Source organism: Aphelocoma coerulescens, chromosome 10 (genome assembly GCF_041296385.1).
Source record: "Aphelocoma coerulescens isolate FSJ_1873_10779 chromosome 10, UR_Acoe_1.0, whole genome shotgun sequence".
Classification (NCBI taxonomy): Eukaryota; Metazoa; Chordata; class Aves; order Passeriformes; family Corvidae; genus Aphelocoma; species Aphelocoma coerulescens.
In genome coordinates, this window is record NC_091024.1 from 1,188,559 (window position 1) to 1,211,009 (window position 22,451).

General features: G+C 42.3%; 1 protein-coding gene across 4 annotated transcripts in view; it reads right to left on the bottom strand.

Annotated features, from left to right (window-relative positions):
• Positions 1-489: 489 nt before the first annotated feature.
• MAPK6 (mitogen-activated protein kinase 6) overlaps positions 490-22,451 on the bottom strand; it is a 32,859-nt gene continuing 10,897 nt past the window's right edge. For 2 of the 4 annotated variants that reach the window (XM_069026242.1, XM_069026241.1), the window contains exons 2-6: positions 8,270-9,475; positions 7,496-7,640; positions 4,286-4,450; positions 3,455-3,656; positions 490-2,859 (exon numbers count right to left, since the gene is read on the bottom strand). In XM_069026242.1, the coding sequence (XP_068882343.1) occupies positions 1,761-2,859; positions 3,455-3,656; positions 4,286-4,450; positions 7,496-7,640; positions 8,270-8,824 (2,166 nt within the window). In that variant the 5' untranslated portion in view covers positions 8,825-9,475 and the 3' untranslated portion in view covers positions 490-1,760. Of the gene's footprint in view, positions 2,860-3,454; positions 3,657-4,285; positions 4,451-7,495; positions 7,641-8,269; positions 9,476-13,587; positions 13,693-14,307; positions 14,435-22,451 lie in introns of those variants that run through there. The other 2 variants (XM_069026240.1, XM_069026243.1) reach the window with 2 other exon arrangements.

Genomic DNA, 22,451 nt, shown 5'->3' on the forward strand with positions numbered 1-22,451 from the left:
CACCTGGTCGTGCTCCCAAAACCTGCTCGTGGAAGTGCTCCAGCCAGGCTCGTGGCTGAGGAAGCCGCACGCTCACCTTCGCTCCAGGCTGCCAGCAACGCAAAGGTGCTTGCACACACTTGCAGCAGCTTTTCCTTTAACACTAATCTGTCCAAAACATCGATAAACAGTAACTTTGGTCACTGAATTGACTTTCAGAGTGTGTTTCTTACAACAAAAATGGTTAGGGACACCACGGTGTATTTGTGCTTTCACAGCCACACCCCTGCACGGGATTTTGCTCAGTACAGGCTGCAGGCACCAGGACAGAAGGGAACTCCTGGGAGTCCCCTTCCCAAATTCTGCATCCCCAAGAGGCACTGCCACGGAGAGTCCCTCATGCTTCCATAAGCACCCTGTGTTAGGCAGTGACCCCCACAACTCTCCCAGCTGCAGCACAGCAGCCCCTCTTCATCTGGCAGGGTGTGTACAAAGCATCACAAACAGCTATTTTTGCTGGCCATGTTTTTATTCGTTTTTAGTTTTAAACAGGGGAGCCAATGATACATCCAGTATTTCAAAAAATCAGAAGGTAAAACAAATTTTCAAAAGACCGAGATGCTACATGCTATATTTAACCTAATTTTATTCATGCTTGCTTTTGAGGGGGGTTGGGAGTGGGACAGGAATCATTCAGTAAAAACATACAGTAAAAACAAAATGTCTCACCAAGAACTTTAACCTACAGTAATGTTGTACCTTAATTATTTCCATGCACACAACTAACATTACAAAATTTTTAAAAAATGAACACAATTAAGACTTCTAGGAGCATTTGATAATAAAGCAATTCCTAATTTCTTTTGTAGAGATCAAGCACCTCCAATTACAAATTCCTATACACAGTGAGTGCTTTACTTGAAATGAAAACTAAAAAAAAAAAAAGTAAAAATGTATTGGATAGCCTCAGAATAAGCTGATGTTAATATATATATCCAGCTATGTAGGCAATAAAACCATAGTGCTAAACAAAAACTTGTATCTGAAAAGTAACTCAAAAATTGACTTTCTATAATTACAGAAATATAATTATTTGCTAAAATAAATAAAAGTGCTGCATATTAACACTTCACTATAAAGAATGCATACCAGAACATTTATAAATATTGAATGGTTTCCAATAGGAATAGCTACTACAATAATGCTGGCTAAATAGAAGTGCATAATGAGAAGCACTATGGGTGGTTAATGTTTTGCCACATACTGCTGTTACCTTGAGGTAGATAACACATGCGTACCAAATTCTGCATTCATTTCAGTTGCTGCTGGTATCATGTGTCTAAGAAATGTGTACAGTATGAAAAACTCTAAAATACACATGAATGAAAAAAATGTTTTGGGAAAAATAGATATTCTCATGCAATTATGTACAGTCTCACTGTGTAAATTTCAAGGCAAGGTTCTTTTTCTGCAAAACATGGACACTGTTTTACTGAGAGAATGTTTTTTTACTTGGTTTAGTGCATTTTTTGTTACCTCCTGCATTTTGCATTATTTTGCTCTATTCTTTAATTTTGTGTGCAAACGACATGCCAGTTTAAAAACAAAACTAACTCATGTATAGAAAGTAATTCTGGATTGTAAAAACAATGGTAAACAGAAAACTAATGAAATCCATACCAAAATTACACCATCTGATTCAAGTAAAAAAATTACTTACACTAGTAATAAAAAAAGACAAACACATCTCATGAATATAAAAGAAATGTCTGCTGAGTGTTTTAGTTTAGATGTTTCAGAATGCTGCTGTAGGTTTTGTGGGGAATCTGGGGAGATGATTTCATAGCAGAAGGCGTTAGCGTGGCCTGGATTGACTTCAGAGGCGAACCAACAGGGCTGTGAAACTGAGGAATACCTATGGCCTCAAGCTGCTTGTTGAAGAGGAGCTCTCCACTGTTACTGAGAAAGCTCTCTTCTCTTTCCTTCTCCCCAAGCTTCCCCTCTTCTACTGGCTCAGGTTCTAGCATTTCAGCATCTTCTTTCTTACTAAAAAATTTGTCCAAGTAACTGGTGTAAGTATTTTCTTTTTCAACTTGTTCATCTTTCCTTACTTCGCAACAGAACTGGTCTATGAGGAAGCACCCCTCCCCACCACTGACAAACTGACTGTCCCAAGAAGTTTGGTACAGAGCTTCTAACTGTGCCAAATTGGCCATTCCTTTCTCCTGCTTCTCTCTGCTTACCGACTTTGATATTATTCCTTTCAACTCTATCTGAGACACTGAACTATTCAAGTCATTTAATTTATCAACATCAGTAGACTCATGTTGTAAACTAAGCTGGATGGTTTCTGCTATAAAAGAATCAAAGTCAAACCCCTGATTCTTCTCCCTTTCTTTTTCAACAAGTTGCTGTGATGCTTCCTCAAGCGCTATCTGAGCTTTCACCAACCCATTCTTTTCACATTTAGACTTGCCTTTCTTGTCAGACTTTTCTTTGCTTTGTTCCTTCCAGTTTGACAGATCTATAATAAGCTTGGGCTCATAGTAATGGTTAACCTCACTGTCTCGCCAAACTAAATTATCTAGGTATGAAGATGACCTCATTTTGTAATTGCAAGTGTGACTACATTCCAGATCACAATACTTGTTTTCGTGGTGATCTGAGTACTGCCAGCAAGGCTCAGTAGAGAAGTGGGTGTCAAAGGCAGGATCCTCCAGGTACTTTTCACGATCTCCATCCAAATATTTGCGAGGATCTACTTGCACTTCTTCTTCATCAGTAACATCAGAAAGAGCCCTTGGATCACGCTGAACTTCATCAGCTTCATAGTTATTATGAATAGGCCAGTCATGGTCTGAGAACTGACTTTCATGGTATCTGTAAAACAATTTCCTAAGTGTTAGCAGCTAAAAAGTCTTCTAGCTCCCAAGACAGAGACAGTTAAGCTTAGAAATTCCCTTACAAAATAATGACAATTCAACACAAAGTTTTTCCTTAATCCAAATGGGTACCTCTTCCAGGTTTTTAATTTAATTTGGCATAAAGCAACTGAATTACATACAATAGCTCACTTCATTTACAGAAATCTTTCTGAAGTGTGTAAAGTACTTTCTAAAGTAAGATGGCTACTGTGAAATCCCTTTAATAGGCACTAAGCATTAGACAAGACAATCATAATTAAAACTCTCTTTAAACATAGTTTATTTTTAGAGAAAGATTTTGGGGAAGAAAACAAGAATGGAAATATTAACTTTAGATTCTAGAGTCCTGAGCACAGCTCAGGAATCCACCGGCATATCCAAGTCTTGTCTAATGGATTATAAATCCAGTGACAATGCTGTAAGGGAAAATTTTATTTTCAGGTCAACTCAAGAAGAAGAAACAAGCAGAAAAGGAAATAATGCCCACAAAGCAATGTCACTTCAAGCACAAAGCCATCCAGTTATGTTACCACAGTAAGTGATAAATTTACCTTTCCCAATTATAAATATGGCTGTGACTTTCATCCATTAGCAGAATATCATCAACCTCATCTTCAATGTGAAAAGGATGACTTGAAATAGGCTCATCCGTTGGAAAGGAATAGATGCTCATGTAAGGATGGGACAAAGCTTCTTCTGCTGTCAATCGATCCATGGGACTAAATGTCAAAATTTGCTCCAGAAAGTCCAGTGCTGTAGAGAAAAAACTACCATTAAATGGGAAATTTCAGACATTTAGAACTTAACATTAAGGTGAGTGCTTTGCTCTAGAGCCCTGTAGTTGTTTCAAAGTAGCTGCCTGTGAAGAATCAGCTCCTGACAGTACAGCGCCAAACACGCATCCATTAGCCATCAGAAAGAGAGGGGAGTAGAGGTCAAATCTAAGATCAACCATCATTAAACTTAAAGCATGAAAAATCAGCAAGAGACAGAAAGCTTCAAGCTGCATCAGTATCCACCAATGGCTACCAGGAAACACTGCTGTTGCTTTGGCTGGGGAACTGTCTTCTAAAAAACATTTGAAAGACAGTCCTTCTATACTGACTCCATTCCAATGTTTCCTTGCATTTAAAAGGCCCGTGTCCCAAAACAGAGCAATTCCAGTGCAAAAAGGTCCAGCAGAGATTCACAGTTCTACTCTAAAGATGACCAAGCAGCCAGCATGGAAACAATTTTATTACAGTGGAAGACAATCCTTCTTCAGAGAACACAGATTCTTCTAACTGAAACTTGCTTTTAACTATCACACACCTGCACCTCAAAGTTGCACACTATCTGATGATTTTGAAACACCAAAACAAGGGGTTTTCTTAATTACTTACCTTCAGGACTGATGCCTGGAAGCAACTGAGTTAAAGGTTTGTGTGGCTCAGTCATATCGTTCCTAATGTAAACTGGAATTACATTGAGAAGCTCCTGACGGTCCTCCTCATGTACAACAGGAATTGATTCTAGAATCAACTGCATCTGTTCAAGTTCATGTGCACCTAAGCAGCAAGAGAAAAGACAAGCTGCCATTTCAACTTACAACATTTCTGATCCCTGTTTAGGAAAGGCACGTCAAAATTTTGTGCTCTGAGCAGCTATTTCCAGTAAAAGATTATAATCTCCTACAACAGAGGAAAGGCTGAAGTTCTGAATTTAAATGATAATAAATCTGAAGAGCTCTCAAGAAATGCTGTGGCATATGAAGAATTACAGAGCTGCTACTCACAGATAAAGAGACCTAACCTTAAGCTTTTGTAAGGGTGCTTTCACCATGGATGAGGTACTCTACAGCAATACCCTTTTTGTTATATGCTATATACTGCAATCCTCCCCTTTCAACTGATCCACCTAAATTAATCTAGTATTTGACCTCACTTTGAATTATATGCCCCTTATTAATAAAAACAGTAGTGGTTTAGCTCAGAAAGATGTCTTACAGGCAACAACCATTTGTATTAATATTCTACTCTGAAATCCTGCATTAGCTGCAAGACAAAAATCACCTGTCAGTTACACTTTTTAAATAAAGTACTGTATTACAATTGAAATTATAGTACTCTTTTAGCACTACCTGAAGTTTCCCTGGGTAAGAACAATAAGGACCTATACAGCAGGTCAATTTTGAATAATGAACAGCATCTATATTCAGTACTGGAGTACCCAGAAATACAGCGTGTCAACTTCAGCTTGTTGTTCAGCTCCAAGAAGGATGTAGGACCCTAGAGATTCAACAAGCAGATGAAGCTATATAGGATTAATTGCATGCCAGCATTTCCTTCCTTTGCCAAGCAGCTCTGGGCAATCACAAGCCACACTGATGTATGTGACATTAAGTATAAAAATAAATGGGGCCAGCAAGAGATTGGACCATCTCCAAACCTGCACACTCCTGGTTCACTTCAGCGCCTGCACAGCAGTCTGCACTGGACATCCTACCACACACCTGCCAGGTGACTAGAAAATCTGAGGCAAAGTCACTGCAGAAAATCTGACAGACTTTCTATGTTCCCCAAATGAATCAGTACTGCCTCGTGTTAACTTCTCTACTGGACTGAAAGAGCTGTTTTGTTCTACTTCAGACTACAACAAATTACTTAATATGATCTATCAGATGTTATGTTGCTTGTAATTTGCTGGAAAACACATTCTACTCTGTAATTAGTACCATGCTAAAAATTAATCATCTTTCTTTTCACTATCAGCAAAATAACCATTCCAAAATATTCATTTAGAACAAAGAAGTAGAGAAGTTGTTTGGAAAAGCTACTGAATTCCTCTGCCTCAACCTCCCTTCCCTCACTTATCCCAGGTATTCTGCAATATTAATCTGCATTCCTCCTTCCCATTCACATCAGCTTTCTGAACAGCAATTCCTAAGGGATGGTTCAGAAGTAGACAGAAAGGTGCAGTTAACTAAATCAACCCCTCCGAACAACTCTGCAAAAGATCTTTATTCAGAGTCTCAGGGCAGAATAACTGACATATCTCCAACCATCTTCCCTTTCCAAATGCATGATGTTAAGAAATCCACTTTTTTTTAGATTAGAAAACCACTGCAGTGCTAAATTTTCAGACGGGCACATCCGTATTTAAAATATTTTTTTAAGTATCTACACAATGCAATTAAGGCATATAAACAAGTCTACAAATTTAGGATTTTGGTTACAAAGACCAAGTTTTTTAACAGAATTCTAACTCTCTGCACAGCTACTGGGCCAATAAAAATTTGTGACAAATACCAATGCTACTCAAAGAAAAAAAAGGCCAAAATGCTGGCAGTTGTGATCAATCTATGCTGAATGATGAAGTCTGCCAACTTTCTTCCACTTATGTCACTATTTGCCAGCAGAAGTTCTCAATGCAATGGAAACCTAATAAATCTTGTACCAGCCAAGCATTTAATACTCTGGGGACATTACTGCAGTAGTTAGTAACTCAAAGAGTGAAAAACTCTCTACAAGTTAAGAGAAGCCTCTGCACATATTAATCACTGATTTATACCAAATAGTGCTTCCAAGTGACAGTTCTCCATTAACAGTACTTAATGGGAGGAAGCTCTCAATTCCATTGCCTTTCATGCAAAGCTAAGAATTATTGCAGAGATGTGCTTTCAGTCCACATGTGTCTAAAGGAATGTGAACTCTGAAATGCAAGCTTAGCTCTTAGAGGTTTTATCTGTATTACTCCTATAATTCAGGCCAACAGGAGCAAATCCAAGAGTGAGCCTGAATGAGACAGCTGCTGCTGAGGCCCCAGGGTGCACAAAAATAAGCACTTCAGAGGTACTTCAGTAGTTTACTCATCTGCTCCCATAGACTGAGTGCTTGTCAGCAGGTGGTGATCTCCTACAGTGCAAATGGCAATTTCACTTTATCTAAAATGCTCTAGTTCATACTCTGAGCTAGGTCAGCAACATGGTACAACATGGCCATCAAGAGATTTGCTCCAAAAACTTGCTCCTGATCCTAACCAAAGCTCTAATATAGATGTGCCCAATGAGACCAGAGCATTGCTTCCTATCTTACCTGAAACAGTAGAAGGTTGCACACTTCCTTGCTGTAATGCACTAAATTTTACACCTTTAAATACTAAGTCTATACCCCTGGGGCTTCATAATTTAAAATACAGAGAAGCAGGAAGCGATTAGGTTGACTACATTAAAAATAATCTTTATGCATATGATATTTAGGGTACTGATAATCTTCAAATACTCCCTGGATACACCAATTCACACGTGTATCAGAACACTTCTTGGGCAATCAATAAATTTAACTCAACATAATTACAGACAGATTTACCATGTGTGACTTCTGCATTAAATTGTGATATTTATCCAAATACACACCAATACAAGTAAAAAAATTGAAATGTCTTCTGCTTTACAAATACATTAATTTATAGTTTATGTAAGTGCATAATAATATAGCATATCCTGATAATCAATGACTATTGATGTTAGCCATGAGAACCAATCTTTCCTGAGGAAGATAATTAAGCAAAACCACTCCTTTTATGAATATACACACTGATTTTATTCTACCCACCTGCAAAGAGGGTTTTCCCAGTCAGCATTTCAGCAAAGATGCAACCTGCAGCCCACATGTCAATGGCTTTAGTGTAGTTGTTAGGAGAAAGCAAAAGCCGGGGCGATCTGTACCATTTAGTAACCAATCCTTCAGAAAGATGGCCCTAATGAAATTAATTTAAAAAAATAATTAGATTTTTAAGACTTGCTTTTTTTTAAATTGTTTCTTATTTTTTAATGCACCACTAACAAGAATTTTTGGTCTCAAGATCCCAGGGATTATATTGTGTGCATTCTACCAAACCTTCTTTCTACCTTTACAACAAATGTCTCTGTGAGTGAATAGCAACCATATAGAAATATGACACCATTTATTAGTCAAATGAGGTACTGCAGCAAAGCTTTCTCATTCCCAGATGTCAAATAAATGCAGAGATGGTACTGAACTCTCTTGTGAAACATCTAGACCAGGAGGACTCTGAACCAATCCCCCAAAGCAGCCACACTTGCACTATGAATGCACTACTTACAATCATATCTAAGGCTTCTACAATTATATCACTAAATGTTGCTCTTAATCTCAGGTTCTGTCTTCACTGTTAAAACCTCTGCTTTTCTGAACCCATCTAGTAAAAAATAATTATTTTATGCTTGCAGTAGTCCTATCTAGTAGTCCAAACCATGCTAAGCAGGCCTTCCACAGCCTATCTACCTGTGTAAAAGGGAGAAAGACACTATTTTGAGAAGGCACAGTTACCAGTGTGTCACTTAGATATTCCCACTCTCTGCATACCTTGTGGGAATAATGAGGATCCATGATTCGTGCAAGACCAAAGTCACCAATCTTCAGCACCAAGTCTTCAGTATTAATGAAAAGATTAGCTGGTTTGAGATCTCTATGCAGAACATTTGCAGAGTGAATATACTTGAGCCCACGTAGCAGCTGGTACATGAAAAGTCTGGCATGATCTTCCAGTAAAGGGCCTTGCTCTAGCAAATTAGCCAGATCTGTCTCCATGTATTCCTGGACAATGTGAACACAGTTCAATTCTGTCAGGGAGCCCACGTCATCTGTTAACTGGCTTCCACTGGGACCAAGAATTTCAAATACTTTGACAATGTTATCGTGGTCAAGTCTTCTAATAATTTTGATCTCACGTAGAGCATGTTTAACACTCTGGGGATCTGTAAGGACAATTTTCTTGACAGCTACTCTTTTGTCACAGTCATTATCGACAGCAGAAAAAACTAAGCCGTTTCCACCACAGCCCAGTGGTTTTAAGTCCATATACCGAGAGCCCAGATCAAAACCATGAATGTTCATGAGACTTTCAAATTTTTCCGCCATTTTAAAATTCTTTACGTTTTTCCTCAAACTACTAAGCTTCTGTAAACACACGGAGACACTTCCACTGGTATCTGAAGGAAAGGTCTTAGAGAAAGGGAGAAGAAACACTTGGCTTTGACTGCAAGATGGTTTCTTGACACTCTCATTTCATTATGAGCCAGCCAGGCCTGTTGTGTCCCCTTGAATTTAGAGCCTGTAAGCTCTAGAACTCAAACCGAGCATAAGATAGAAAGATTGCAGCATTCATAGTTCAAGAAAGGTGCAGCATTTCTGCAGACATTAAAGAAAATATTCACAAGAAACTCAAACGGAATGAAATGACATACTATGCACTCAGCTCTACTGTGCTAAACTGGTTAACATTTAACAAAAATGTGAATAAATATGCACATAATAGGCTTCTATTAACATCCTCCTCCTCACAGTGCAGATACATTCAGTGTTGGACTGGTCCTGAGCAGCGTCATTCTATGGTGCTGGTAAGCACTATTTTTTTCCTTCTTCCTCCTTTTTCTCTTCTTTGTTTACAGTCTAGTTAAATGGGAAACTGGCAGCTCTTGATTTACAAAAGATGCCTTCTGTTAATGATCAGGTGGCTCCAGCTCACCACAATCACAGTCAAAGCTACCATCCATTTTACTCCGTGGCAACCTGAAAAGCAGAGAAAAATACATCAGTACCCCAGCACATACAAAAGTCTTCCTCCTCCCCCAACTCATTGATTTGTTCTAAATATATAACTTATTTACTGTCCAGTTACAAAAATAAAAAACCATCAAAAAAGCTAAACCAATTAGAAATTGTGTGTACTTTTCACACTTGTAGAGGAAAACTGGCAATAATGACCAACCACCATTTCCAAACGTATATTGTGAACATTTTGGATGTAATCTCTTGAAAATATATAGCACACAATGAACAATCCTCCTGAGTCTTAATAAAGGGATTAACAAAGCAAACTTGGTAATTCTCCAAGAGAGCTGTTAAGAGACAAGCCAGAAGCAACAGTATCCTTAGCATCTGTCAGCAAATTTTGGAGTGATCCTTTTCTCTAAACTTTTATTCAAAGACTAAATCAGGTTGAACTATTTCACCATAATAAGAGGTTACTAGGTACTGGTCACAAGAAAAGGTTAAAGCTTGTACACTCCCAGTATTTACTGCATATACAGCACACATCCAATGCCACTTATAAAGCTTAAATCCTTGTGATTTTGGATAAAATTTACCAACATCTCAAATAATACCTTTGCCTCTATAGACTCATTGTTACAGGAATCACAGGGGTAATTCATACATATCAGACAAATATTATTACTTTATCAATTATTTCTACACTTATCCAACCTAGACTACAGAGAAAAAGCAGCAAGTACATTTTACAGAGTAACTGATATGTTCTACAACCATTTTCCCTAACATATGGGCTCTTTCAGACACCATTTATTTTTTATTAGTGTAATGAATTCACCTACTATTTATGAAAAACCAAACTGGCAATTTTCTCAGTAAGTTCCCCTCAGCAACAGCAGAATGCAGTCATAAAGACCACATGGTGCATTTCTGTACAACATCCTCACTTGTTTTAAAAGCTCAAAAACACCACAAAGGGAAGAGTCAGAGGTGTACGCTACACAGCGTGGTAAGCTTTGGGCAGTTCCATTACAAGTCACTGACACGCTCTTCCCCAATATGTATAGGTCACGTCAAACCACTATGTTGCTTTCTGTTCAGCCTCAGATTAACACATTTCAGCCCTTCCCTCAGCTCTCTACCTAAATGTAAATGTCTTCACACTATCCCAACACTTCAGAATTAATTGAATGAATGTTTTCCTTTAGAACAGTGCTAGCATTTCAGTGGGACAACTGGGAGCAGGCAAAACAAGTCTCCTCACTCCTAACAGAGCAGCTGACAAGTTATTAACATATTTTAAATAATGGCCTCAATTCACTAAAGTCATCAGAATTGTATAGAGAAAAAGAAAAAAAAAGGAAAGAAAGGCACACTGGCAAACAGAAACAAGACTGTTTCAGCACATTTAAATATGTGCTTCCTTAGGCTCAAGCCTGGCTGTCCCCAAGACACAGCCCCAACGCCCTGGCTCGCTCCCTCCTGCCACACACCACCTGCCTCCAGGTATGTGAACAGAGCATGACAAACACAGGGAAGAAGGAAACACATGATATCCTCTGCTCAGTTTTTATTTTTAAATAAAGATCACTAAATGCAGTATTTTTGAACTGAAAAGCACTGAGCTGCCCTCTACTGATGCGGTACACCCTGCCAGAAGGGTGATCTTCAGAGCTGTCTCTACTCAGCACATGGGACTTAAGATTGCCTTAAGATTCCTTTCTTTGTGTATTGGCAAGAATCCTAATTTTAAACAGTGTTTTACAAGGGTTATTATAGCCTCAGCACAAACACAGTGAGGTAACACTACTACTTTTCCTCAAACTATCTTGAATTTTTACCAATATTAAGACATTAGAGTGAGGACCCCTTTTAAATACCCATGAATTTACTAAAAGAACAAAAGTAAAATTTATCCTAAAGAGGACAGCATCAGCGACTACCCAACTCCGTTCACAATTATAAAACCCAGAAGTCTAGCCTCTTGATTTCAACATTTTTAAACTCGAAACTGTTTTCTCACTCACATGCACTACTTTCAGGTTAACTTGTTCTGAGCTGCTGCCTGTAAAAGCGTTTACATCACCCTATTCACCTTTCATTCCAACACCCCCCCCCCAGTTGTTATGGAAATTAGTTCTTGTACCAATACTACAAATTTCATAACTCGAGGTCCAAGGCCTCTGTTCAACTACCCTGCAATAAGCTGTATTTTACATCCTTGGGACCATCTACAACCAGTTGTATTCTGCCTCATAATTAGGCTTATTGTTTCACACTGCTGATGCCTTCAACATGCAGCAATACTGAAACTGTTTGCACCAGCTGTGTGACACATCTGGAACCTCTCTTTTAGCTAGTTCCATTAAACAGCCCAGGAACAGACTCAAAACGATGCCCATCAGCAGCAAAGATTAAGATCTACCATCTCTCTGCCATAACTCAGATCTTACCCCCTACTGCCATGACTGAATGCAGCAATGAAAGGACTGCTTCAGGGAGAAAGGGAGCTATTGCCCACTTGCTTCCTGAAGTAGGAGTCCTAAAATTTTCATTCTGTATCTCTGAAATGATGCATTTTTTTTAAACATCAGTTTACACTTATCCTTTCTCTAGGTGACCACTAATTACAATGTTTTCAGAGAGCATGCAATGATCTCCACAATCAGAGTGATTTAGCTAAGAAAACAAATGCTGACAACATAAGCAACCAACCCACTGCAGCCTTCATTTGACCTGATCCTGCTTCCTATCTGTGAGCAAATTACTTAATCCCATGTTCTAGCCACTTGAAATGTATAATGGACTATTGTGTAAAAAAGGGGGGTTTTATCATCCCAATTTGTGCTGAACAGGCTATTGACGCAGGGACTGACATTTTCATCTAGGCTGTCACCTTTCCAAGACTACCAGGTTTTTTATAAGTGATACTTTTACTCCTCCTTCTTCAAACACAAAGTTTAAAGAGGGAAACACAAAGATACCCGTTTCTTATGTGGTTTATAACTGTGGTTTTAAAATGGGTCAGTTCCTGGGAGAAGGTAACAGAAGTGACCCACAGAAGGGCTTTGAAATCATCCCTAGTGATGATCATCACACTTGACCGGCTTCAGGATTGTGCAAGCAGCCCCTTCAAAACATGCTCAACTGCTGCACGTGGATTTATCACAGTTTTCAGGAAACAGGATGTACACCGAAACAGGCATGAGATGTTTACTTTATCAGAAATACAAATAAGACTAAAGATACCAGTTAATTTGATTACACTGACCATATAATGATCAAATTATTACTCACAGGAGAAAGACCAAGAATGACTAATGACATTATACAACCTGCTAAGTACTATCCCTTTGACTAAAAAATATACGGGGTACAGAAGAACTTTTTTTTAGATCAGCCACGTTGCAGTCAGTAGGCAGAGTGAGTCATCGTCCAACTCATGAAACTGCTGCTTTCTAAAGCCTCCTACTTGCTCCCCACACTGTTTAGGGAACTCGGTGCTGGCAGTAAGCAAATGTTACTATTAGTTTATAAATCTTCTGAAGGATCTGTAAAAACACACAAGAACCCATAGCACTTCTTTGTATCGTGTTTAAAAATGGTTTGGTTCTCCCTTTAGATAATAACAATGAAAACTCCCCAGGAACAGCCCAATATCAGCTAACCACAGCCTTCTGCACCTCTGCAGATCTGCTACCATCTGCTGTTCCGCTGAACAGGTAACCAGTCAAGAGTGAATTCAAGATAACAACCACACAAGGACTGAGCTAAAGCAAAGGGCTGAAATAAAAGTTCCCATTTTAGCTCTGGAGCACACATTTTCTGAACGCAATTGCCAAACCAAAACGCATCTCTATTTTAAGCCACCGCTTTCCGGAATTTGTAACTGGTTTATAAACACATAATGCTGTGACGACGTTATTTTTATATATACACACACATCTCTATATAAAAAGCTTGCTGGCAACAGCACTGGCCATACGACAACACGCCGACCGCCGTTTCTTTTTCCACTACATAATTAACAGCCATTGTCAGGCTGATCCCAAACGGCACTGAATTAGCCAGAAAGAGACACATCCTACACACGACAAGCGAGAGCATCCTGCCTGCCTAGGCAAGGGTACCTGTTCTCCCAAATCGCAAAACTCGGGCACAGTCTCTCTTCAAGCTATTTCCGTCGGGCGCTTCAAGCTACTTATTAAGAGCATTAAGTCACTTTTCCCACAAAAGGTTCCCGGAGCCTGCGGGCGCCCGGTAGCCGGAGCGAGCGGTACCTGCGCCCTATCTGCCGGCTGGGAGAACTGCGCTGAATGCAGCAGCAAAACTTCCGCAGGCGGTGGGGGCCGGGCCCCCCCGGCACAGAACATCCTTCCTCCCGCCGCCCCCGGGCCGAGCCAGCCTCGCCCGCCCGCGCCGCTGCTCCGGCCGCCCGGGCCGAGGGAGCCGCTCCCGCCGTGCCGCGGGGGGCGCAGCCCGGGCCCGGCGCCCCCGCCGCGGAGCAGCCCTACCTTCAAACGCCCTTCAGGCCGCGCCCGCCGCCCCCGGCACAGGCGGCCCCGGCCCGGCGCCGCAGCCGCCGGCAGCGCCCCCCGCGCGGCCGCCCCCGCCCGCCCGGTCAGCGCCCGCTCGCCCCCGCGGCCGCCGCAGTGCGGAGGGACCGGGCCGGGGCCGGGGCCAGGGCCGGGCCCGGGCGGAGGGAGCGGGGCGGGGCGGAGCGGAACGGGCCGGGGGCGCCGCCGCCGCCGCCGGGCGGGATGGAGGGAACAAAGCGCCTTTGTGCGGCGGGGCCGGGCCCGCGCGTGCGGCGGCCGAGACCCCCCGCGCCTCCCGCCTCCCGCACTCACGGGCCTTCCCAGGCTCATCGGGGGTGCGCTGCTCACACGGCCGAGCCCCGCGGCCCCGCCACCGGCCCTCGCCCGGCGCCCGCCCGCCTCGCCGCAGTTGCCGCTGCCGCAGCCGCCGCCATGTAACCCGGCGCGGAGGGCAGGGAGGGGCGGCGCGGCGGCGGCTCCGCCCGCCGGGGGCGGCCCCGGGCGGCCCTCGGGGACGGGGGCGGGACGGGAGCAGCGCCCGGGTGTCGGTGCGGGTACGGTCAGCCGTGCAGCCGACGCCGTCCGCGGCGGGGCTGGCCCGCGCGACATCACCTCACCGCTTCGCCTGTCGGCCTGAGACACGGCGCTCCCGCTGTGCCCAGCTGGCCCGAGCGGTTCAGCAGTCTCGGAGCGCGGCTGAGTCAAACACAGCACGGAAAGGCGGCAGGCGGAGCGGTGCGCACCGAAGGGGGCTCTGCCCGCCCCGGTGGCCCCTGCGGCAGCCGGAGCAGCGGGAGGCCCAGCGGGGCCCCGCCGGACGAGCGCTGTCCCCGCAGCTGTCGGTGTGCGCGGCTCCAGCAGCGGCGGGCGGGGAACCGCCTGGGTGCGCCCCGCTCAACCGGCCCGTCATTCAACGTCCCTCAAGGCAGAGAAACAAAAACAGTTGGGAGGCAACAGGCGGGCGCAGCGGAGGCAGTTCCTTTCTCCGAAGGTGACACCTCGGCTCAGATGTTCTGCGGCCGTAATGTCATGGCGGATCTAAGTGTTCTCCCCACAAGCATCTACAAATCTTTGCCGTTGCTGTCACCTCCAGAGACCACAAAGGATTTCTCTCTTGCTATAGCATCTCCCTTAACAGAGGCACTAAGAGGCTGCTTTTCCCCAAAACCACAACTAATACAGCAAAATAAAGAAAAATAATGAAAACTTTACATTTTTCCTCCGAGGCTTTTATACAGCAGTCTTAATAGGGAGAGAGAAGCGTGAGGATACCAAGCCTCTGGGTAATCAGAAGAGCCTTATGCTTCTACTAACCCAGTTTCAGTACAACTGTCAAGTCAGGTGCGGTTTTCCTACTGGAGTCCCTCATAAACCTTTTCAGTGCAGGATGACTCAAAAAGTGATAAAACATTTAATATTCATTTTGGCTGGTTAAACAGAAGTTATTTATAGCTAGTACTAGGACAGAAGTTACATGCAATAGGGCTCTATTGCTCTACTGCCATTTGGACAGAAGCATCCAATTGACCTTTGCACTTTTAGATCATGTAACTTTATTTTTTTTAATAAACAAGTCGTATATCAACATCCAAGGATCTCCCTACTCAGCTTTTCTGAAGTTTTTAAAGTAACTTTTAAACTCTCTTCAGTTATGCAGCCAAACATTCTCTGTTTCAACTAGTCAGATGCACTGCTAGCTCTGATACTGACCCCACCACCAGGAGAGGTGAGCTGGGCATTTGGTAGCACAGCACTGTATTAACAGCACACTCACAGAAGTCACTAACCAAACTGACACTTTATATTACAATGCTTGTTAACTGATAGGCAGCTCACTGTGCTGCCAACAGTACAGAAAAGTCAGAAACAAAGCTGCAGTCCTTCTGCCCACCCAGCAAAACAGAAGATTAGAGCACTGCTGCTCCAGAAGGCCTGCATTTAAACACACTCCATAAAGAAAAAAACTGCAGGAGTGCATATTTGGAAGAGGTGATGTTAGGACGGCAACCAGAGCCAAGCCACAGAGGAGTTTTTAGTTGAATTAAAGAAAGAGATTTGGGGCTTAAAAAAAGGCAGGAGCAGCAGTGGTTGTACGTCTAAATCCAGAGCTATTTAGTTAATTAAAGAACCCCTCCATCCATAGGAAGTATTTTCATTATGAGAAAGAAAAGAGCAAGCTGATCCTCAGATTCTAGAGTGCTGAAGTAAGAAAAAAATTATATTACATCCTGAAACAGCAGCTGGAGAGCCTGTCATCCATGTCCATTGGGACCATTTGCCAATATCCCCAGTGTCAATTCAGTCAGGTGGAGAAGTTGCACATCCATGGAGTTTGCTCTGCAGCAGCCCAGACTGTTTGAAAAGTAGTTTAATAAACACAGAGGAGATTTGCAGTAAGCAGCAAGCTTCCTCACTTGGGTAGCACACGCTCACTCATCAATCTCCCATAGCCCAGAAGTGCCACCAGTTTCTGGGCTCTTAATTAACGGGTCATGAACTGCATTCTCTTTTTTCCCCTCCAAATTATTTTCTGCCATTCCAAGAGTGTAGTTTGTAGTAGGATTTAGTGAATGAGATCCTTCAGTCTTGAGGAAAATCATGCAACAAGGAAGAGCATGGTGGAGGAATGTTACTTGTCTTCAGCCTCACTATTTATAGTATTACAATACACACGATAGTTGCTCAGAATTTAATTGTGTGTCACATGGCAATTTATAACTGTTTAATCCATCAAATTGCTAATCTGTTTTCAGATTTTTAATATTGATTAGGCTATAAATTACTGTGACAAATTTTTTCCACATTTCCCACAAGAATGCAATTTCATAGCATGTAGATGATATGCTAGACAATACCAACCCATTCTAAAACACTGGCAGAGATTAACTGTCAGTGAAATGCAGAACAAGAAAAGAACTGGATTTCAAAGGTCATAAAGACCAGCAATTAAAAAATAATTAGAACTGAAGCAATGATTCATTTATTATATCCAAGTTCAAAAAGATCAAACAGTAAATTCCAGTGTAATATTTCAGTCCTGTGTGTGAATTGTTACTCGTGGCATAAAAGGGAACGAAGTATTTTTAAGTGTCCACACCCATTATGATTGGCAAGGGAAGAAAGATTTGGAGACAGTTTGAAAAGGTTGCCCAAGGTAACTTGGCAGCTCCAGGCTTTTGTCTCAGTTTCACTGCTTGACTTACACGTCCTCCCAGAAGAAGCAAAATGTGTCCTAGGATACATTTTTAAGGACTGACCATATTTCTTACCAAAGTCTAAGATGAATTTTGCATGTGAATAGGCATGAGTTTAAAGAAAAAGTATACTTATTAAAAGGGGATGGGGAGAGGTTCAAGAAACACCCAGTTTCTGCTGTCTCCTTGGCTTATTCCTGCTTATCTGTGCTCTGAGCCCTGCAGTACAATTTCGTTTTCCTGGCACAGGTCTGAAGAGTTTTTAATAGTTTGTTTATCCTTTAACTGCTGCCTCTTCCAATCAGCCTAGTTCTCTGCAGGTGTTAAGCAAAACCTTTACAAATCACTTGCTCTTCCAGCTTAGTTTCATAGTGCTGATGTTCAGCACAAACAGCACAGATAAATTTGAGTTTCACTGGCAACCCAATAGCTCAGGTGGCTTCATTTCCTGGGCACCTTCATTTCCTGGAAATGTCAGACTCTACCTTGCCATAATGGACACAGGGTTTTTTATTTGTTCTTTTTAACACAAACACATTTTTCTAACAAGCACTCACTCTCTGGATTAGCAGACCTTAAAATTTTCCCAATAAATCCCAAAATATAATTCCTATCAGCATTATTATCAGATAACCACACAGAAGTTGCCATCTTAAAAACTTTCAACAAATGTCTGTGTCAAGATCCCTTTTTAGTTAAAGTCTGCTTGGTGGTCAGCAGAGCTGCCTGGGCACAGACAACATGCTATCACCTCATTTGGGCTCACTTGGATGGGCCTGACTTTGCTAGAGCAGGATTTGTACCATGTACATTCTGATCAGGAAAGAAACTACAACAGAGGACTTGGAATAAAGGACAAACCCATACCCTAAGATCTTCGTTCCTGTGTGAAACAATAGACAGGCTGGAAAAGAACAGACCATTAACAGAGACCAATTCAAACCAGAGGCAGCAAAGTACAAAGGGCAAATGGAGGTGGAAGAAGAAAGTCACAGAAGATGTTCAACTTTGAGGCTAGAAATAAATGGGTTATGTGACATACTTTGGAAATTCTGTAGGACAAAAAAGTCATTAAACACTTAAAACAGAACAAGTCATTCTTCCCCCTTGGTAGATCATCAGTGATCTAGGACACAGCTGGCTGCATGCAGGCCCCCTGCTTAATATCACACAGTTTTATTAAGTCAGGCAATTCCATTGCCTACTTTTTCTATGTTTTAAACAACACTGAGCACAGGGGACACAGTGGCTGCCTAAAGCAGGAGTTGGCAGAGCCATGTCAGTAAAGACAGAAGAGGGAAGCTTAGAAAGCTTGCCTTGTAGCTGGATCATCACTGGAAGCATTAGCCCTCTGTGTGTAAGGCTGGAGCTCTCCCAGATTCTCAGCCTTTCATTATTTCCTCGTTAGTTTACCTTGCACAGAACAGCAAACATGTTGAGAAATTTACTGAGGTAGGCAATTAAGGCAGTATGTGTATTAGGTTTAATTTTTTAAAGGATGGCTAGTACCAACATTTTCACACTCGGGTGCTCCAAGTGACCCAAGTTGCTTCTAACTTCCCAGCATGGGACATTGGAGGTATGCTGGAGTCAGGCTGTAGATCCAGTCAGTGGATGAATCTACAGCTGAAAAGTATTCTACAGGAGGGCAGGGCAAAGTGTGGGATGAAGTGGAAACAAGAAGCACCAAATGTTTTTGTCCTGGCGCTGCAGGTGCAAGAGAATTCAGTGTGCAATGGTTCTTCCCCGCTCAGACCTTCAGCAAGGCACCATTCTCATCCTCACCTCCAAAACATCAAGTGAAGTGGTTAGGAGAACACATCTGCCAACTGAAGTGGCACCAGAGCACAATTGTCTGAGGCCTCTGTGCTGGTTACTGCATCAGCTGAAGTGCTGCTAGCGCTGAAAGGCAGCAGATATTATTTAAATACCTGTAATACCTTGAGTACTCCAAGGTGGAGAGATGCCCTGGAAGCAGGACTGGGTGCTCTCAGCAAAAAATACATTTGGTTTTGGATCCCTACTGGAAAATATGTCAGCTCACAAGTTATGAAGGCCTGCTGATGGATTTATATAGAACAATTCTGTGTTTTTGTAGAACTATTGCATTTAATTGCAGGAATATACATATTGCTATGCAGAACTGTTCTTGTTCATTCTCATAGCACTGTAAATCTTCCTACATGTAGCATTTTGATTCCTATTGCATTACAGAGATAAAGCCTCTTGTGTGATTGTAAATACAGCTGGTGCTGCAGAGTTTGTCATTTACAGGGAAGAAAAAATTGGAGTAACATTCACTAACATTTTCATCCACACCAGAATCCTCTTGAAATACATTTACAGGGGGCATAGCTCAATACAAATACATGGGTACCGTGAAAAAAAGGATGAAACAAACTGCATTGGGAAGCACTTTGAGAAACCGTGCCTTTGTGACTGCTCAGGCAAAGGCCATCCTGCAATTCCATTTGCTCCACACAAGCGGTCCCCAGCATGCCCCCGCTCAGGGGTGCGGCTGTTTCACAGGCAAGCAGCACATCGGATGGCTAAAGATAGAGGGCCATGCGGTGCCAGCAGGGTCCGGGCAGGCCTGTGGGAGGCAGATATGAGTTCTGCTGCTCTGGGTGCGTTTTGGCTGCGGCCAGCGCCCTTTTTCAGGATTCCCAAAATAGCACTTATCAAAAGCAGCAGGTTGGCTGGAAACACACTGCTTCACGTAGTGACTGCAACTGTCCCTGCCAGACTCCTACCCCAGTCAGTGTCCTGAAGCTAAAGAGATTGAAAATCTAAGAAATATCAGAAAGTAGGGACTTTTTGTAGGGCATCTACCATCAAATTATGCAGCGAACACTCAGCATTGCAAAAACTACCTTGAGTCACTTTTGTTGTATTGTCAGATAGCAAAACCCAAAGTTTTCATTTCACTAACAAATATATTTTGGAAACACCTCCCCCCCCTTAATACTCTGTAACTTTTTCTCAGTACATCTTGCACAATCTATTTCTAAAGATTTCCCCAAAAAACATATGGGACTATTCAATTCCCCATGTTCCCCAACACCATTTATGTCTTAGCTTTCATTAAGATTTTCAAGGTTGCTTCAGGTTTTCTCAGCAGTTTTGAGTCACTTGCTGGGAGGGATTACATTTCCAAAGTACTTTGTTTTCTCATGAAAACTGGGTTTTGCTTATGTGCCAGAATCAGCAGACGTCTTATAAATAGCTTTGGATAGATGACAGGAAATGATGCAAGATCTTAGGCCACTCTACAGAAGACAACTGTTTGAAGTGCTGAGGAAAGAAAGACTTGCACCATTGGCTACTGCACAGGGGGGGAAATTAATGCACAGAAGCATCATTTGCTACAAAGGGTATTAGGCTTATGAAACACAAGACCTCTTATTACAACTCAAGCAAAAAGTATTTTCTTGCGATTGCACTACAATGAGAAACAAGAAAATTAATTTTTCCTTTGAAGAGGAAAAACTGACCAGAATTGTCTAAACTCGCTTTGTCTTTTACTCTTGGGGAGAAAAGACACTCTCCTTACATGCTATAAATGCCAACACGCACACTGGAAATTCTCCAGGCTCTGACTGGTGCCAAACACTGGGATCATCTTCCTACACTGGCATTTGCCTTTAACTTCAGCTAAGTCTCTTCCAACTCAAAGTGCTTTAAATGGGCTGCAATAACAGACACCTAGAGGTGAAGCTGTGTCTGTTCATCTCATCTGAAGAACTCCCTGTTACTCTTTGCAGCAGTAATACAGAATGGAACATTAACTCCTGGTGTCATTTTGTTTCTATCAGCTCCCATGAAGATAAAGCACAGTCATTTAACCCCCAATAAATGCTTTATTTGGAATAGGGGCAAACTCTCAGCATTCTTAAGTTTATGACAAAACTTTGAACAGATGTAGCCTTAACACAGAGACTCCAAACTTCTCCTGCAGTACCAAGCTGGCTCCTTTTCCTAAAGCAGGAAGCACCTCTCAGCCCACTGCCTGCCATGCTTTGGCACTGTGCATGACTGGACAACGTGCTACACATGGAGGGCTACTAAATTAGTGAGAAATACGTGGTGTGCCTCCCCAGCAGGTGTGCTTTTCCAGTCAGTCAGTCCAGAGAGGGATGCATGGAAGCTCTCTACATTCCCACGTTACAGTTCAGCATCGTGTGGGCCTCAAAGCAGGTGTAGACTGGTCTCCCTTCTGCCCAAAACTGGGCACTGGAAGAGCATCAGCATTAGGCACACAGCTCATCTGCACACCATCATGACCCCCCCAGTGCTTTCTTCCCCAGAGACAGCATCGGGAGGCTTGCCTGGGACTCCTGCTGAGGTTTTACTTCAAGAGAGAATGGCATATTTGATCCCTGTCATGACTGTTCCTCAGAGGCATCCTACTTTCAGGAGAGGATGGTTTCTACCCAGGATTTTTGAGTTACCTGTTCTTCTGACAGACAGAAGAGCCTAGAAGCACTCCTACCTAGGAAACGAATAAATAATGCATGACACATTTTTTGTACTGAGTAACTCATTTTACCCATGGTCTACACTTTTGTGAGCCTGAAGAACAAACTCTTTTTTTTTTTTTTTTTCAGTGAAGACATAAAATCTGACTGAATCTTTGTTATTTTGGAAATGTAAGATTTATTACCTCTCTTAGAGGTACAACAGTGCTGAAACTGGGTCATCCCAAACTTTTTCAGTTAAGGGCCAGGCAAGTGAAATCCATCTGTCCATGTATATACTGCAGGACAGAAAAACAAATCCCCCTGTTAGTGGATACTAACACATACACGTACACTGTGTGTGCAGGAGAGGAGAGTACGAGAGAAGGTGGGCAAGGCTGTCAGCCTTTGCAGAGCTCAATGAGAGCTCCGGTGCCAGCTGGTCCAACCGACCTTCATGACCTTAATTCTTCTCAGAAATGCCTCCATTGGACACCCCGGTGCTGGGGAAGCTCTGGGAAGCAGTCCTCAACCCAGACAGTTATCTCGTAGAGGTAAACATTTATTGAATGGTTAGACCTAGAGGTTCTTTCATTATATAAATAGCAAGATTCACCCTGCAAGTGAGCTGGAATTAGGAAAGGTAAAGAGGTAGAGAAAGTTTCTGCTTGTAAGTGCATCAGCATTCTCTTATCTCCAGCATATCTTTAAACAGTTTTCAACTGCAAATTTCAACAGTCAAAAACTGTTAAATGAAAACTTAAGAAATACCCTGTGCACCTAAAAGTTATATTTTTTTAAAAGA